Genomic DNA, 18,533 nt, shown 5'->3' on the forward strand with positions numbered 1-18,533 from the left:
GAATTTAAGCTAAATGGAGATGCAGAGATTAAAAAATACCCATCATAGATGAAGCCATAATTAAAAACCATCTATATTACTTACTTTCAGTTGTATTTACATCTACACTGGCCTCCCTCTCCCTCTGTGCTCATTCTCATGCAGCTCCTCGTTCTATTTTTCTGAAGTCCATTCAGCATCTCTGTTTAGCTGTGCAGGAAGTTACCATGGTAAAGGAAAAATATTTCATTAATTGCTATGTGGTGCAGAAGTAACAAGTTGCTGGTCGGGGATCAGGTTCAAAATCTGCTGAAAGCTTTTACCGACCAACTTGGCAGGTCAGAGAAAGAAATTCCTCTGCGTTTGACAGAAGAGGAGATGGTTTAGTGCAGTGAAGGATCCATTGGGAGCTGATGGTTGAATGAGTGCTCAAATAAAAGCAAGTTTGCTTGCATTTATTCAATCACTAAACCTTTTACTTCTTTGGTTTGGTTTATTCTACAAAGTGGGAGTGAGGCAATCTAGTGTCATCAATTAGTCTGCGATCTAAAAAGTTTAGCTTTCATCAGCTTTTTATTCTTACTGAGAAACACCAAGGCAGTGATCTCATTTCTAATATAGCCCAGCAAAGATAAAAGTAAACATATAGTGTAAGCATGGAAATAAATTACTCTGATAATAAATTACAATAAAATATGAGAACACTGAAGAGAGATATGAGTCACATAATAAAACCAGTAAGAATATATAGACTAAACACAAAATTAATAAGGTACTGAAGGCAAATAAAACCTGTATATAATTTCATGAATATGTGTCAGATTTTAGATCCATCAAAGTGTTTGCTGTGATCACAACTTTACAAAAGAAAGGCAGTATCCTTGCCAGCATTAATGCCCGGGGTGCTTTTTAATTAACAGACAACTTGTCAAAAGTTTGTGGGATTTCTCACCCTCTAATTAGACCATCAGTTGTGCTGTGTTGAGCTACTGCTGGTATACATAAAAACAGTCCTATCTGCCTACGTTGGTAATTCATTGGGTAATTGTTTTCCCCGCTCAGCTAAGAAAAGCAAAGCAGCACTTAATCACCAAAAGACACCAAGTTCAGTCACAAGAACCATGAAATGCTGTGATGAAATTCTGGAAAGGAAGACCAAAAGTGGCCATCGTCATGTGTCTGGGCCTTGGAGCCAGGCTTTTATCTTTTTGTTGGCTCGTGTGGGTTTTTGGTTTTGCTCTCTGTATTTTTGTTTTTCTGTTTCAGGCTTGTAAGTCAGAGTTATTGTCTTAGTAATAGTTAGTTCTTTCTTGTTTAATTTTGTAACTTTTCCACAAGTCTTTACATTCAGTTGTGTTTCTCATTGTTCTGTGTTTTTATAAAAGACTTGTAGTTTTGTACTTCTTCTTCCCAACTTGCAATTGTTTTATATTTTGTGAGAGCTCAGCATTAAAAGCTGCCTTTTGAGTTTACTCAGGTCTCCCAAATCTTGCATCTGGGTGGACATCCTGCCTGCTAAGCAGCTGTTTCATGACAGCCACTGCTGCAAAGGATTGATTCACTCCATTAGAAACTGCATCAGTCCAAGCAGCACATACATCTCAAAATCAGCTGGATGGAGACTGTGTGACTCAGGCTTTTATCATCAAACAAGACTTAACCACCATGTACATCGCAACATCTGAGACAGTGACCCAAAACACACCTCAAGGATATTAAAGGATTCTTGACAAAGAAGCGTGACAGAGTTGTATCAGCTCACTGACCTTAACCCGACTGAGAAGGTTTTAGTACGAGTTAAATGTAAAAGTAAAGAAAAAGCAACCAACAAGTGCAAAATTTGCAGTCTGTGTGAATGATAAATTCATGGGTGTGCTTCCTGTTTTGGTCTCATTTCCCTGCCAGCTCTGGCAGAATGGAAACTTTGCTGAGCTTTGTTCAGTGTCCCAATTTTAAAATAGAGGATTGATTATTCTAACAGTGCCCCATCACACTGTTATGAGCATTATTACACTACCAGACTATAAAATCCCCCAGGCCACATAGGGCACGCTCAAACAATTTGATAATTCAAAAGTAAGGCAGTTTTTTCACATGGGTGGCTGAAGGGACTATCTTATTAGAGATATATTGAAGCAAAAGTTAACATTTAATTGACAGTGGCCTTTCATGCTCATCATACGAGCACTTCTCCACAGGCCTGTCACGATGTGCTGTCATCACAATTTGGGTGGATTTCCTTCTGCTGCCAAAATCTCCAACCAGACAAGATGAGATGTTACAGTCTGATAAATGAGCTCCATCCAGGTTTAACTGACTAACTCCAGAGAGATCAAACTCTGCTTTGGAGGATGGAGGGACATTAAAGTGTTTGTTGATGGGTAACTTCTGGGTCACAATTAACTCCTTTGTTCTGCTTTCATCTGTACTGTATTCACTAGTGCCAAGCCAAATGGACACAAAGAGTCTTATTTTCTTTCTTTAACCTGTAAATGAAAATCTGGTCACTTTTTACACACAATTCTTTGAAAGCTTTTCTATTTGAAAAGAAGCAAATTGGTTTTCCCCCGTGTCCCATTGTAGACTTTCACTGAGAACTGCCAAGTGATTCTGTCAAACCTGTCAGACGAGGCAAAAACTAATCTTCCTTTCACAAAGTCGAAACTACACCCGTGTTGTGCAGTTGTTGTTTTTCTTTTCAGACTCTACAAAATCTAAGACTTGTCTGTCTTTTCTTCCACTTATTTTACTCTTTGAGGATTTTTTGATGTTCAGAGCTGAAAGAGAAAGAGGAAAAAAAAGTGCATTTATTATCCCTTTACCTGCTTCTAAAATGTTAGGAATTGTCATTTTCTATCTCACCTTATCAATCTACTGTAACTTTCTTGCTGTGTGTCACTCTCAGTTTGACCTCTGCCACCAAAAGCCTGCTGTTTTCTCTCACTGAATTTTTTGCACGTCTCACATTGACATAGTTTGAAAACCTCTCACTGGTCTGATTTAAACATTAAGCAGCAGCTGTTTTCTCTGTGTGCGGTATGTCCACAGGCCAGCGAGGTGTCTGATGCTAATGTTGAGTGTTTGTATCTGATTCCCCCACTGTGTTTGCTCTCAACAGGTTTTTTATCATCTCATTCCCTGCTGTCTATACTCTCAGTAGGTTTTCATTATCAGATCCCCCTGCTGACTCTCTGCACGCCTTCCCCTCTCTTCTCTGTTTTCAGGGCTTTTTCTTGACCGTGCATTATCGACCAAACGCAACCGAAAGCTTCTCTCTCTAAATGTATGCACTCAATATTCTGCACTGCACCCGATCTGTTGAATGTGACATTATAACCTCATCCCCAGGCACTTCTGTGTTACACAAATTGGTCTCAAACGACTACTGTGTGTTGAATCACGGTTGCTTTAACCCACCCCTTACTCTGGACTTAAGTAAAGCCAAGAACAAATTTTCCTTCCAACTGTAGAGCAAATTTTAACCAAATGTCTAGAAAATCTGGGCGCCATCAGACCACTCCATGCATTTTGTATGTGTATGTGTGTGTTTGTAAAACCTTATACAATGAAAAAGTAGCAGACCAAAGTAGAGTTTGAATGTGGTTATCTGAGGAACTTTTTAGCCTCCTCTTCTCTACATGCCAATCAGATGCTTTTGTCTCTCACAATGCAAGCTTTACTTCACATGAGCACAGCAAACTATTGCCACCTACAGCGACTGCCTGGCAACGTTGTTGTTCTGTCATTTGAATTAGCAGCAGCTCCTGGATGCTTCAGATTATAATGGCATGCACAGCGCAAGCTGTTGATATACTTTATCTAAGACAATGTATGAGGAGGAGACATGGCTCACAGAATCCTGAATAAAAATCCATGGGACAATTCTGAGTGGCTGTTGCTTCACCCCTGCCCCCCAAAAAGCCAATCAAGCGTCAGATGGGAAACATATTGGCTAATTTTCTTGCTACACCAATACATGTGCACAACAGAGGGTCAAGATCGTCACAGCTGTTTGGTAGCTGGCACATTTCTACATCTTTAAACATGATTACTATAGTAAAGCTGTAGGTAAGTGTAGTGTTCTTTAATTTTTATCAGCTTGCTGTATCCATCATGCAAATAAGCATGGTATTTGATCACAGTTGTTGTTTTTGTGGGAAGAGCCGAGACACTTTTAATGTCGGCACTCTGGATTGAGCAGTAAATGAAGGTGTAATGTTGTGAAACAGTGCAGTAGGAATATAACTGGTGGAGGAAAAAGACTTTTAGTGGCCAAAATAAGCAAAGTTTTAAAGCAGTTTTCTTTAAAGTACCACCACACTTTTATATTTCATGTGGCAGTGACCACTGAAATAAAAGCTGTCTCCCCATTCTACTAGATAGGAAGCTCCAAGATCATTGCCAAGTTGCAAAACTTGGTTCTGATATCACCTTCTATTCACAGATCTTGATAAAACCCATCAGACTAGCTGATGGGTTCGCAAATCCATCAGCCATCTTGATTTAATTGTAATATAGCTCCTGGGGTCCAATATTTCAAGACTTCCAGTTTAGGAAATCGCATATCTGCCCTCGGAAGCTAAGTCATTACTGGGTGATGACCAGCAGTTCTTCAATGCAGATATCGTTCCTCTTTCCCTCAGTGACTGCTTACTTCATTCAACCAGTCCTGCTGCAGTGCTGGTGTTATAACCAGTAAATAAAATGGACTAGAAATAAAAAAACAATACAACAACAAAAAGCACACCTCCCCAACTTTAAATGTATTCTGTAGAATACAGTTGCCTAAATCCACAAAGACTTGGAAACATCAGAGCCATAAGCAAGTGAGCTGATCGCCTTTCTCAATCAGAGCAAGTCCACCAGAGTTCTCAGGACGAATTAATTTTTAAGGTCAATCATTTATCAGCGCTGCCTTAAAGTTCCCCCATCTGCCAAATTCTACTTTGCCCTTAACAGACAAGTAAGGGTTGTTTTTAACCCTAAATCATTCAAATCCACAGTAGCTTAAACATTTTGGGCTGTAAATGATCTCCTGTAATGTTTCTCTTGCTGTGGTTTCTGTGGCTGGCATGGTTGCAGTGAGCCATGGCAGCCAGTCAGAAATGTATTTTAAAAACAACTCACTACTCGCTGTCTGAAAGTGTTGAGGTTTAGTACAACGAACTAGATTTTTGTGATATTAGAATTTTTGTGGTTTTGCAGGTTTCCAGTGTTTACACAGTGTTTTTAATGTATAATGATAAAAACTGATGGACAAAGATGCACTCTACTTCCCTCTGGGATCACATAGTAGGAAAAACAGTCAAATGGCTAAACTGAGAACCCACACAAACAGAAAAACATTTCAGCTCAGAAGCGTAATTGCTTGTCATTGCAGTTCATTTTAATATTTTTGTCTTTCTGAGTTTTTTTATTTCTTTTTTCTCCTCTTCTGCTTGACCCTGTAATACCCGATGTTCCTCAGAAATTTTTCTGAAAGAGAGAGAGAGACCGTAATGCATCACATATTGCAAGAATTTCACTTAAATAGGCTATAGAGAGGGTAAAAGTCTTTATATTATATTATAAAGTCTTTATATTATATTATATTATGTATTTTCACTTAATCCAAGCTTTTATATTTCACTGTGAAATAAATGCATTTTTAAACCACCTACATTTAACAGACCTTAAATATTTCTGTTATTATTTAAAAGCACTTGAGAATAAATACATGTAAAACTAAAGTGACAAGTCAATTAATTTATAAATCATTTGACAGACTTTAAATTGAACTGATCTAATCTAGGTCTCATCTATGAAAAATACAGGTGAACCTCACATTTAAAAATATTGTTTAAATTGAGCATTTTTCATTTTTAAATCATGTATTATCATAATTAACTTAGGCTGCAGTTTTAGTGCAGGACTTCCTCATGTGATGTGTAGTAGTTTGACAGTCATGTAGGATCTGAAAACTTTTTAGCACTAACAGAATGTTTTGTGTACAATATATTACATTTTTTTTCACAGTTTCACTTCTTTTCATATCTCTTCTGCTCTTTTCCTTTATCAGTTTCAGATGACTAAATTATACTAATTTAGTTTAGTTATACTAATGATGATACTCATCAAAACTGCACAGTAACCAACTGTGTTAACTCCCGTGGCTCTAAAGTGAGCTATTAAGTTGTCTAATAACATCACAGGTAATTGCGATCACACTCACTCTCCCGGTTGCTCGTTGTCTCTCCTATCATGTTGCATAGCTCAATTTCTTTGAGCCTGATGCAGAGCTCACAGATATCATCCGCCTCGCTCCATGACGCTACAGTAGGATCTTCTTCTGGCGCACTGAAAACATCCAGAGGCTGGTAATCAGGCACCGGCAAAATGTTTGATGTCTTCCAGGCTGCTGGAGCTTCGAGCTGCTGATCAACACCATCATTCAAGTTGTTAGCAGAGCAGTCGTTTCTGGAACCGATGGGCAAAGAGTTTTTCTGGTTTGGCGCAGGGTCAAAAAAAGGCCAGGTTTTCTTGTTGTCTGTTTTGTCGTGGATAGATGGGAAATACTTGACAGCTGCCATTTTGCTCAAAGAGTGCATTGTTATTGTTTAAATTCAAATTGGGAGATATCCATCTCAGCTATTCCAGAACAGGAGTTTCCACAACATGGTGCCCGATTGTTGCCTGGTTTGATGAAAAACCCAACTGACAACCCAACAATCACTGACCATGTATCCAGAGTACCCTCTGTAGCACAATGTCATTTTTTTTTAAAAAAACACACAGGCTGATATTCTTCTTCAGTTTAAAATAAAGATGGACACTGTAGCTTCTGCATTTGAAAAGGGAAGCTAGCACATATGTGCCTAAAACCTGCATTATTTCCAGTTGCCAGAAGGGGGCACGTCTTCAGGTTTACAAACAAGTCAGGTTTTATAGAGGTCTATGGGAAAGCAACCCTTTGCTCACTGATCTATGGCCACAGAAGTGGTCTCAGCCACAAGTTACAAAGCTTATTTAAAATAACGTGAGGATCATATTATAAATGATGGTTTTCATCTGACATAAAAAGGAGAACAAAGCAGAGCATGCTTTAGTTTGGTGAACTTGTCTCACAAATATATTAATTATGCTTATACCACAATCTTCCTTTTGCAGACCTCACATAGGTTTTAATTCAGCATTCGCAGGGTGTCATACCTGTTCTTCTAATGTATCTGCAGCATCTCAAAGGGATGAGCACCAATGTTGCCCAGACAGCCAATCACGGGGCACTTGTGGAATACATTTTCAAGACAGTAATGGGATGCTAATGCAAACACTTTTCATGTGTCTTGGTGACAATTAAAAATATCCACCCAACTTAAAACAACGAGATAATCAAAGATTGTGGAAAATATGCTTGTTTGATTACTTACAGAGCTGGGTGAGAAGATTGATGATGCTCAGATCTTTGTGTGGTAGCTAATGAAAAGCACAGTCACTAGCTGATTAGGTTAGCTTGGGTCTTGGCAGTGACCTCCTGGAGTTGTACACATTTTGCCCTTTTTTTCTCCCCAAGAAATGTAAATACGGCTTTATATGAGATTTTTACAGCTGACAGCCTTTTTTATTAGCTATCACACATCGCCTTCATTCTTATGCACTTTTTGTATTGCTTGTTTATTTTTATTTTTAAACTAATGTGACTCAGCAAAATTTAAAGGATCCATTCTTCTCACAATGTTTGTTCCCCAGCTGTGCGCACGTTTTAAGCCCACAGGGGAATGTAACCTGCTCCAAATGTACACAAATTTAGACGCTTGCACAACTACTTTACTTTTTGTAAAAAAGCATTCGGGTTTGTAGGATTTAAAATGCACACACCATAAAAATGAAGTGTTAAGTAAGGCGTGGATTTGTGTGTGAATGTGCATTTCACGTGAAACGAGTCTGCCTGGCAGGATTTATTACCCCATTGGAACTGAAGGACCCAATCTTGCAATGCGCAGGGCTTTTGAAACTGCGCTTATTAAACATCGATGGACTGAAGAGGAGCTTTCAGAGGAGAGGGAGGCGCACGGGAGCTGGCGCTGGGAACGCGTAGTAAGACCCTCGACTCGCTCTCTCTCTCCCTCTCACTCTCCCTCACTGCCTCCCTTCCTCCCCTTCAGTTCTGGTTTGAGGAGATCTCTCTTGGAGCTGGAGCGGAGGGTTCGGTCGTCTCTCTCCTCCAGCAGCCGCCGGGCTTCTCTGCAGCCTCTCACCGCTTCACCATGGATCTGGGAACTAAAAGAGTTGCTGGGATTATCGCTCAGGTCGCCCTGCTTCTCTCCTGCGCGTACGGGACGACCGGAGAAGGTGAGCCGGCTGTGCGTTTTTTACTTTTCCCGCAGGTAGCGCAGCAAGTGCGGGGAGTCTGCTTAAAACACGACACCATTGATCTGAGAGCGATAGAAACACGGGGTCCCTGTTGACCGATATTATTTTGTTACTTTTTAAATGAACATTCGAGCTTTATAAAGAGCTTTTTTCTTCTTCTTTGTTAAATGTATCAGCTTTCAGCGCGTCTTCGTTGCCAATCAGAGGAAATTAAAGAAGTAAAATGGTTTTAAAGATATTTTTGTCCTTTTTATTAGAGCAACATTTAAGCCAAACGTTTCTCCTGCACAAGTCAACTTTTCTAGAAAACATTCCCCTTTCGATTAAGCCCCTTGTATTACATCTTTCCAAAGATTCCTGATTCTCAGACTCACAGCGCCTCCTGAAAACCTTTGTATTTAGGATGCTGCAGCCCACAGAAGGTTTCACAGAGCTCAGTGTTTGTCAGTGAAAGGTCTCAGCTGTGTGTTCAAACCTCTGTAGGCTGAAGCCTTTATGATAACCGCTGAATCGAGTTCATCCACTCCATACAACAAGGTTATGTGTTTGCTTTCTGGTTAATTTTGTGCTTGGCAAAGCATGTTGAGCCTGCCCGGAGTACAAGAGTGTGTGTGTGTGTGTGTGTGTGTGTGAGTGTGTGTGTGTGTGTGTGTGTGTGAGAGTGAGAGAGAGAGAGAGAGAGAGAGAGAGGTTGAATGCAGCTTGTACAGTAGATGTGGGCTTGGGACTGAGAGGATGCTGGGTTGCGTCTGAGGTGAAGAAATGTCACTTTTCATCACTGAATCGTGTCTGAGTTGAGCATTAGTGAGTCTCCAGGTCTCTAGTCATGTGTCAGTGTGGGAATGTGAAGCTGGGCGTTGCTGTTTTCTTCCTCTGCCCAAAAGAAGAGGCGAAGGGGAGAGAGATGGATAAAAGGAGCAGAGAGGGAGATGCCATACGCTTGTACACATTGGAAACAGATGGCAAAATGAGTCTCCCGTCCTCCTGTCTTGTTCTCTTTTCTCGCAGCTCAGTGATTTCTTTTTATTTCTTATTTCATAGCTTTCCTGCCTTCACTCTTAAAGACGTGATTTGTGTAAAATATTGTTATCTTCACTTTCTTCTCCATAGCCCTTTTACTCTGCAAGTCCTCCACTTTTCTTTTTCTTGTTCCCTTTTCCTCTCGCGTCCATATTTACAGTCACTGACCCCCTGAATCCCACAGTCATTAGAAACTCTTCCTGTGCAGCCAAACATTGCTCACACCCACAGAGCTTTATTTGAAATTCAAGCGGAGACCTCAAAGTTTCCAAAGACACCACATTTGTCAGGCTGAGTGTTGCGAGCATGTCCGGGTTAAAGCGATGCACTAGACATCCTGAATATTTCCACTTGATAGAAGGGTGCAGTCATGAAAATACATGAAGTGTTGTGCTTATTAATGCATTTGGATGTTTGAGCTTCACTGTGCAGAATGATATATGGGCACTTTGACACCAGAAGGCTGGATTCACTTTTCATCCGCTGAAGGGGGGGGGGCTCTCAGCTCACCTTATATCTCAGTTTAAAGGGAACCTATTGTGATTTTCATGTTTTGCTGTCATTATTTTGCTGTTACAATGGTGGATATTCATTTTTTAAAAGAGTTTCAAATCATAAAGTCAGAGCACAGGTTCAGTCTTTTTCTATTCGTTACAGTGTGTGTTGTTTTAGAGAGCCGATGTCATATAGATGGTCATCTCATACACGCAGCCACTTGCCTGCTCAAACCTTCTGTTTACAAGCAGCAGCTAGTCCTCATCTTCCGCCCTGTTAAGTGAATTTTCTTTGCTTAAGAGAAGGAGGGAGGCTGGACTGTGATGGGCTGCACTGAGAGCCCAGTATAGGATATATGAGTGAGCCACTTAGACAAGTGCAAAGTGAAATAATGAAATATCTCATCTTCTGAAATGGATACTTGCATATTTTTAGGTTTAGGATTTCTGAGACACAGTAGTAGAAACAGTTCTGTGAAACTTATTTGTCTCTATATAATTTCAAACATCGTTGAGTGGAAATACCAAATTAAACATAAAAGCAAAGCGAGAATCCTAATATTTCACCCTGTGTAGACTATCAGAAGCAACAAGGCGCATAAAAAGTCTCTTTCAGTTTGTGTGTGATTTTGTTGTCTAACAGTAACGAGGTAATGAAAGAGACACATTGCTGCTTCTGCAGACAGATGATGGATAAATGGTGTTGTGGAAAGAGTGTAGACAAAGCCGTGTGTAAGCAGTTAGAGTAGATGGCTTTGTAGTTTCCATCCTTCCTCCTTGAATAAAACATCTAGAGCTTCACCAAAATATCAGACTCTCTCTCTCGTTCCACCTGCTGTGTTTCTCCTTCAGTTGTTTCCTCGCTTTCCTGCTGCTTCTGACTCAGATGTGGTGCGAACTCTCCGTCCGTTCCTCCTCAACTCGTCTCTCTGCCTGTTGCGTTTTTCTTTTAGCCTTCCTTTTGTTTCCTGCCAGTGTCTCTCCACTCCCTTTGTCCTACTGAAGAGATGCGTCTCTATTTGTTTTCCTTTCGAGTGTCTTTCTCTTTGTCCTCCTCTACCCAAATCTCTTCTCTACACCTGGATCAAAGACTGTCTCACTGTGCCATCACTGTTTTTCCTCTACCTTTCTTCCAATTCATGCCTCTGCATTTCTTCATCTTTCTCGCTCTGCATGTGTCCTCCCTGCTCACTGAGTCCTTCCACATGAAGCTGAAAACAGTTTGTTAATACTTTATGACCTAAAATCTTTTTTTCTGAGCGACCTTGCTCCCCTTATAGATGTGTTTCTGCACATTCTCCAGCTCAGCTTGGAGGTGTGTGGAGATGTATGTGGAGTCGCCTGCCATCGGTATTACAGGAATAACAGACAAGCCATTTGTGCCACCTTTGCACGTGCACGAAAGCTAACAGGGAAATCCAGAAGATTTGCAGTCTAACACGTAGTATGTGCAATTGTAATCCTGAGACAAAGATAGTAGAAGTGAAAAAGTCTATTTTGGTGTGCTGCGTATCTGTAAATGCTGTTGGCAATGCTTATCTGAGGGTTTATTAGCAACAGAGCGCTTGTCCTCCCACAACAATCCCACATTTGATTAAGGTGTCTCTATTTGTAGTTGTTGTTGGTTGAAACAACTCAAACACTTAATTTGTGATGTGGCTGCAAAACACCCCTTATCACCGAGCTCTGATTGAAAAAGCAAATCTTTCAAATGTTGTTTTTCTTTTCTCAAAACAAAACAACCACAAGGAACTATTTTATCAAAAAAATCTGGCAAAACTTGTGATGGCAGCTTGCTTTTCTTGTCAGAATGAGACCACCACACATTTGCAGTTCACTTGTACAAGAAGCACAAGTGACGCATGAACAGTGGAAGGTGTCGACATGTTATTCAGCTCTGCTCTCGTTGCTTTAACACTTTTTGAGAAGCTTTTAGCTTTTGCACTTAAAATAACATAACATATTGTCATCAAATGAATGAACAAACAGCAATGCAGCTGTGTCTTGTCAGCTCCACATGTGCGTATTTATGTGCGAGGAGGTGTACCTACAGTAAAAGCTGGGAAAGAAGAAATTAGCATCACCGTAAATGACAGCGTGCAGTAGCCAGTATTGCATATTACATACATGTTACAATTAGAATGTAAAGAATCACTGGCAGCAATGATAATTAACTGTTAAACAATAACATTATCCATCTCTGTCAGGAAGGGTACCCAGTGTAAAAAATCTGCCAGATGAAACATGCGGCGCTACCCTCTGTGACAAGCGAGCAGCCAACAGTAGCTTTTTATTTTTTGTCAAAGCCGCGGTGATCACCACTGGAGACTAACAAAGAGCTGCGTGAGGCTCAGAGCCACAGGTTCAAAACCCGTGGTTTGAACATTTCTCTTCGTGTTTGACCAAGAGTGAAATTTACTCCCTAGAACAGCTGCTTAGCTAACTGCATTATGGATCTCCATCTCGGGATATGTCCGTTTGCCTTGAATTAGCTTTAAAGTGAGTCTCACATGTTCAGTGACAGGAAAAATCAGTGATTTGTGGAAGCTTTTAAATGACAAGGCTGTTTACTAACACATGCTTAAAGCTTAGAAAATACATACAAGTCGTGCCATGGCAGTGGCCTGCCAGTACTGCATGAATATTTAAAAAATAAATGTGACTGTTACAGTCAGCGTTTCTGTCGATCTCTCTCAGTTTTCTTTATTTTTTGCTTTGTGGTTCTTTTCCTTGGCTAGGCTCTTTCTCTCGCTCTCTGTATCTGTCTGTGATTATCTCGCTCAGCGTGACCCAGCAGCACACTCATCATGCACGGACCATAAACCACAGCAGCATAATAAGTTAAGACTGCAGAGATGGAGGGATCCCAGCTGCAAGTTCTTAGCCTGAGCCTCACATCTCAATTCTCCACGGAGACAGTTCACTGTTCATTATGGAGGTGGCACTAAATGACAACAAAGTAGAGATACATATTTTAACAACCGACGGCGCTCAGATGACTTGTTAGCCGAAGCAGCGAGCTGCTTTGTCACTGGAGTTGAGCTGATGAGATTCAGGGAAGTCGGTGTGTGAAGCAGCTACCCGCAGGGCCATAAAGCCAGTGTGCATTTAATCGCCTTCCAATATGAAAACATAAAAGAGTCAATGCATGTTCAGCAGCTCAAAAAAACAGCAGCTATATGACGAAAATATAAACTAAAATATGCCTTTAAGCTGCCAAAAACAGTGAGTAACTGTTTATCCGCTGGAGCCTCGAGCCTCAGGTCAGTTTTAGGTGTCAGAATGAGGTAATGAGAATAAAACCCTGCAGGTTTTAAACAAAATATTAGCGAATCTTGATGTGGATAGAAGTTCTTTTCTTTGTTTACTTTTCTAGCCATTTTTTCTAAATACAGGAGTGCAAATGGGATTGAAAATTAGAACATAGAAACATAAAATCTGTAGAATTTGTCAGCTGCCATTGGTGCTTGGATTGGGTTAACAATGTGCTGTCAGTGCACCACTATTCCTGTTTGAAACATGTTTTTGCTCCATTTTGTTGTGTTGGACACAGAGATATACATGCAGAATGTGGAAAGTTACTCTCATACACCTCCTACTGTCTGGAAGGAGGTCCTAACTATAGGCGGTACAAAAGTTGGACATGAAAAGTGAAGCCAATGTAAACCTGCAGACGTTTTAATAGCCATCAGGGGACAATGCCAATGATTTTCTATAGGAAACCCGCCCACGGAGTTAACTGCAGTAAGCACTTTTCTAAAGAGTGTTCAGGTTCAGCCAGTCTTCTTAGGTCATACAAAATAAAAGATTAAGTCCATTATGTAAATTCTGGTCACTTTAAGTTTCAGAAAGGAGGATTATCTGGGGTGTTCTCATTAGCTTGCAGTTTCACAATTAGGTCCCAGTTTCAAAACACCAGAATGGCAACAATGAAAACACTCATCTCAAGTCTTTCAGAAACCACACAGTGACGTCATGGTAACTACATCCACACTTTATACTGTCTATGGTTCTGTCCTACTCTGACAGCCTGCTGATTGAGAGGGGGGCATATGTACAGTGGCGTAAAGTTAATAATTAAACTGACACATTATAACATTTCATTTATGATGCAGATGCTTTTTAGTTTTATTTGATGCACAGAAATTGTGATGTGTAGATGACTATTAATTTGTTAATTTGCTAATGGATTCAGTTCAATTCCATTTTATTTATTAATATCTATACTATTTCTAAATTATATGGTAAGCTGAGATAGGCTCTAGCCACCCTCCACCTCGCCGTGACCCAGATAAGGATAAGTGGAAGAGAATAAATGGACGGACAGCCAAATAGTCACATCAATACATTTTATTTTACGGTAAAGATCCTACAATAGCAGAGAGAAAACAACAATTAAATGACTCTCTGAGCAAGGACTTGGCGACAGTGGGAAGGAGAACTCCCGATTGCCAGGCTCAGGGAGGGGACCGAACTGCTGTGTCTGGTTAGGGGTGATGGGTGGAAGACAATAAAAATACTGTTCTCTGTACTGAAGGTTGAATATTATTTTGGGGCTATTAATTGCTCCAGTAAGTTTTAAAGAAACTGTTTATTTTATTAATATATATAATAGCATATAATGTATATATTATATGATATCAATTAATAGTTTAATCTTTACTAAGAGAAGATGTCAAGCTTAAATGGAGTTTTAAAGCAATATTAACCAGCCTCGGTGTGAAGCATGCTGAACATCAGAGCTTATAGTGAATCCTTTTAGCTACCTGCTGGGAAACAACCTGCACTATGAGGGTTGACCTGCAAAATCTTTAAGACAGCAAAGAAACATTTACTACAGCGGTGAGTTAACTCATGTGAATCTCTTAAAAATTCACCTTGTGAGAACAGAATTTCAGCTAAAACCACAAATGTGTCCACAACCTGACGGTGGAGCGGTGTAGAGGGAAGTTTGCACTGAGCATTGAAAGAGCCAAAGATTTTGTATTGCAATACTGAGTGGGTAGAATTGATGCAAAGCAAGGAAACTGCAGAACTGTGAAGCCCTGCGTTGAATAACAGTAATGTAATTAGAGGTTTGTTTCAAATCTGCTGTGTCTCTAATTGTGCCCTCTAAAAGTTTTATATCATGACCTGTTTTCTTCTGACTTATTTTGCACTACTTTGAATTTTGAGACTTCTGTTTTAATTACTAGATTTAATTAGCTTTGCTGCATGATTAACTGGTGTTTATTTCTATTTCTTTGAATAGTTTGATTTTACCTGTTTTTTTAAAGATATATTTGGTATTTAATAGATATTGGTTGGATTTTGAGGGGGTTTTATTGGTTAATTGTTTTGTGTGGGTATGTATTTCCATTATTAAGAAGGAAGAAAGCTACTACCTTTTCTTGACAGTATTACTCAGAAAAGAAAGCAATTTAAAAAAAATCCACATTAGAGGTTTGTACCTCATTTATGTGGACGCTCGCTGACATCAACCAAGTCTTACTGCGGAAATTCAGCCAGTTCTTGCTGCTATATCTAGTCTACTATCAGTGAAGTTCAAGGGGTAAATCTCTGAAGTCTAATATCGTGCACTTTATTTGAATCCTAAGATCCTTCTGAGTAGCTTGTTGTCTCTGGTGTTCTATATAAGTGTAGGTGGATGAAGCGTTTGTGGTAAAGTAATGAACTTCCAGGGGAGGAAAAGTTGTAGCGTAGAGGGATCGGTGTTCTAGCACATGCTTTCCATCTGTTCAAATTATGAAAAAAAGATTTTGAAGAGGCTACTTTGGGTGCAATATTGGTCTCCCGCCTCCTCAGTGATGAATTTTTATGCTTGTGCATCGGAGACAGCTGTGGAGGAGGAATCTTGTTTTTCGAATTGTCCGTTCTTCCTGCGACCACGACACTGCGGGAGTGCGTCTGGAGAGAGAGTAACCCAGGTTATCTTTCGGACGTAATATTTACAGATTTCCCCTGAACATATCACATGCAGGAATCATTACATTACTGTTGCAGAAGAGAACAATACAGATACATTGACTCATTCTGTTTGTGATTGCGCAGAATGGACAGATTGTGCGTTGCACCTTTCCTAAGAACTGCTCATCCAAACAAGATGAGTGGGTGACTGAAGTCAAACCAGTGGCAATGAATAATCATATAAGTAAAAGTATTGTAGAATACAATACAAAAAAAACATGTTGTGTATTATGTTTTTGAGTTTTATACCATCAGAATGGTGACATTTTGTAAAGGTTAAACATTTTTTGGCTTGCTGTTATTCTCACAGCACTTTGTAGGCCTCTCGCTCCCCTTACAGAGTGGAACAGACGACAGGCGCTGGAAACAACTTTCAGCTAAAACAAAAGAACTGCTCATTTACTGTGAAGCCACCTATATCGTGGCACTGCATTTAATCAGTTGCACAGCTTATACAGCTGCCGAGATTGAAGTGGGTAAACTGTTGTCTGTGTTTGGCACACGTGATCATTTTGGTCCAACGAATATCTTTTACAATTTTTCGGTAAAAGGCACGAAATTGTTTTGTCATAACTTAAGAATTCATACACTGATTACTTCAAAATTTCATGCATATGTCATAAACTGTTTACTGTTATGGCTGCAGCATAATGTTTATCTCTTGGCTCGCCTGCTGAGCTGTTCAGCAAGTTCTAAGTCCACCTATGATTGCTGACAGTGGTCTGGAAAGCAACCCTGGAAAAGCAGACTAGGTTGAGGTTGCAGACCAGGACATATGGCAGATATGTTTTTTGTTTAAACATTTATGTAATCCAAAAAGGAAGATTGCCATGTGGCTGTGATAGGGAGTGATGCCAGTACACTGCAGATGACTAACTGTCATGTATTTATTATAAGGAGGTGCTGCAAACATGGAATTCAGAAACAAGCAATCATGTGTATGTGCATGTCCAATACTTTAAGTAATTGTAGTTATTTAAAAAAGTGTTTTCCTGACCCATTGGGTTGAATGCCAGAAGCTAAAAACATCAGCACGATGAGATCAACTAGTAAACTTCACATTGTGAACATATCTGTTTGCCTATCCATACTTGCACAACCAACTTGAAACAGTTGATTTTGGTCCACTATATTCCATATCTTGTCTTTATTTTGGCTCTGGTAGGTAGTGAATACAATACTTGGGTTAGGCCAAGGCTGGTGACCTACTGGCAACCTCCTGTCACTAGAGAAAAACACTGGAGGTTGCTTGCTGTTGATAGATGAAGTTGGCTGCAAGGAGGGCAGTACAGCAATTAAAACCTCCTTGTGATTGCACCTGCAGTTTGGATGGGAGACACAGACTTGTCTGCAATGCTATTTACTCTCAAAGCAGTTGTAAAAAAGTGCAATTCAAACCAAAATGGTGAAGGTTTGCACCCAAAGTAAAAGCTCTAACATACTGCTGCAACCAATTAAAAGGTGCCAAGTTTACTTTGAAGGTGAGATTTCACCATTTCTGGATAGTGTTGCCAATCTCACTACTGCTTGCAACACTTTGCAGACAAGCTGCATGCATCATTGCAACCAATTTCAAGCTACTGTCTACCAGCAACCTCCTTAATTTGACAAAATAGGGATAACTTACCAGTAATTTTTCAGCTACTACCATTAACTGCCTGCAATCAGTGGGGGAATACACATTTTTTCCCTCATGATTGGTGATGATCAGAAGGTCACAAACCACTCTCTAGCCCTGTGTGACTTGGGCTTTCCACAGCTGATGTGGGGCGTAACATTAAAAACAGGAGCTGAAGGATCTTAAAATATTTTGCAGAGTGCAGAGAGTGAAGATCTTTGAGTTTAATGTAGTAAGTAAATCACTGAACGATTAATTCAGTAACTCAATTTTTACAGTAAAAGGGTCACTTTTTGTCTTTTGTGTCATGCTATAAAGATAATTTGAGAATGAAGTAAATCTCAGTTACTTATATTAGTGGATTAAACTTAAGACTGCATTGACAGAGGCAGGTTCAGGAGTCGATAGAATGAAGACTAGTGTGCTCCCTGAAAGAAAGAGAAATGAGATGAAAAGAAATAAAACTTTAATGTTCCTTGTGGGGGGAATGGGTCAGTGCAGCTGGAAAAAAGAAATACACACACTCACACACAATAACGTCATACAGAAGGCGAAGCTTGTGCCTAGCTGTGCATTAGTATGGTCATTGAGAGATTTCTTGTTTAGGATGGAGAAGAAAGAGGAATTTTATGTATTTAATTTATTCTGTGCAATAAAAATTATAATGATTCTGAGATGAAGAATACACTTATAAAAGCCATACTCTGACATCTTACAGAATTAAGGATAAATCAATATGTGGATGAATTGTTTCTAAGGGGAAATCTAAACATGAAAAGCTACATTTGTAGAGGTTTGATAGAGGGTATATAAATTTAGAAAACAAAAGCTGCCACTCAAAGTACATGCACTGCCATGAAATTAAAACCACCTTATAGCCGAGATGGAAAAGCTTCTGGACCCAGAGGAGTTTCTGCCATTTATAAGCTATAACCAAACACAAACCACAGATGCCTGAGACCAATAAGTTGTCCTTCAGCTATTTACTCCTCAGAGAGTCCACCTATAGCACATCGTTCACTTAATAATCATCCACGTCGACTTTTCCCTCCACATTTCATTTGTTTCAGTGCTCTGCCGCTGCCAGGGGCAAGGTCTGGCTAAAG

General features: G+C 39.9%; 1 protein-coding gene across 1 annotated transcript in view; it reads left to right on the plus strand.

Moving 5' to 3' along the window:
* Positions 1-7,915: 7,915 nt before the first annotated feature.
* LOC116331656 (contactin-associated protein-like 4) overlaps positions 7,916-18,533 on the plus strand; it is a 148,318-nt gene continuing 137,700 nt past the window's right edge. The window contains exon 1 of the mRNA XM_039602839.1: positions 7,916-8,307. Coding sequence (XP_039458773.1) covers positions 8,223-8,307 — 85 coding nt within the window. The 5' untranslated portion in view covers positions 7,916-8,222. The remainder of the gene's footprint in view (positions 8,308-18,533) is intronic.

The sequence above is a fragment of the Oreochromis aureus genome, linkage group 18, assembly GCF_013358895.1.
Source record: "Oreochromis aureus strain Israel breed Guangdong linkage group 18, ZZ_aureus, whole genome shotgun sequence".
NCBI classification, from domain to species: Eukaryota; Metazoa; Chordata; class Actinopteri; order Cichliformes; family Cichlidae; genus Oreochromis; species Oreochromis aureus.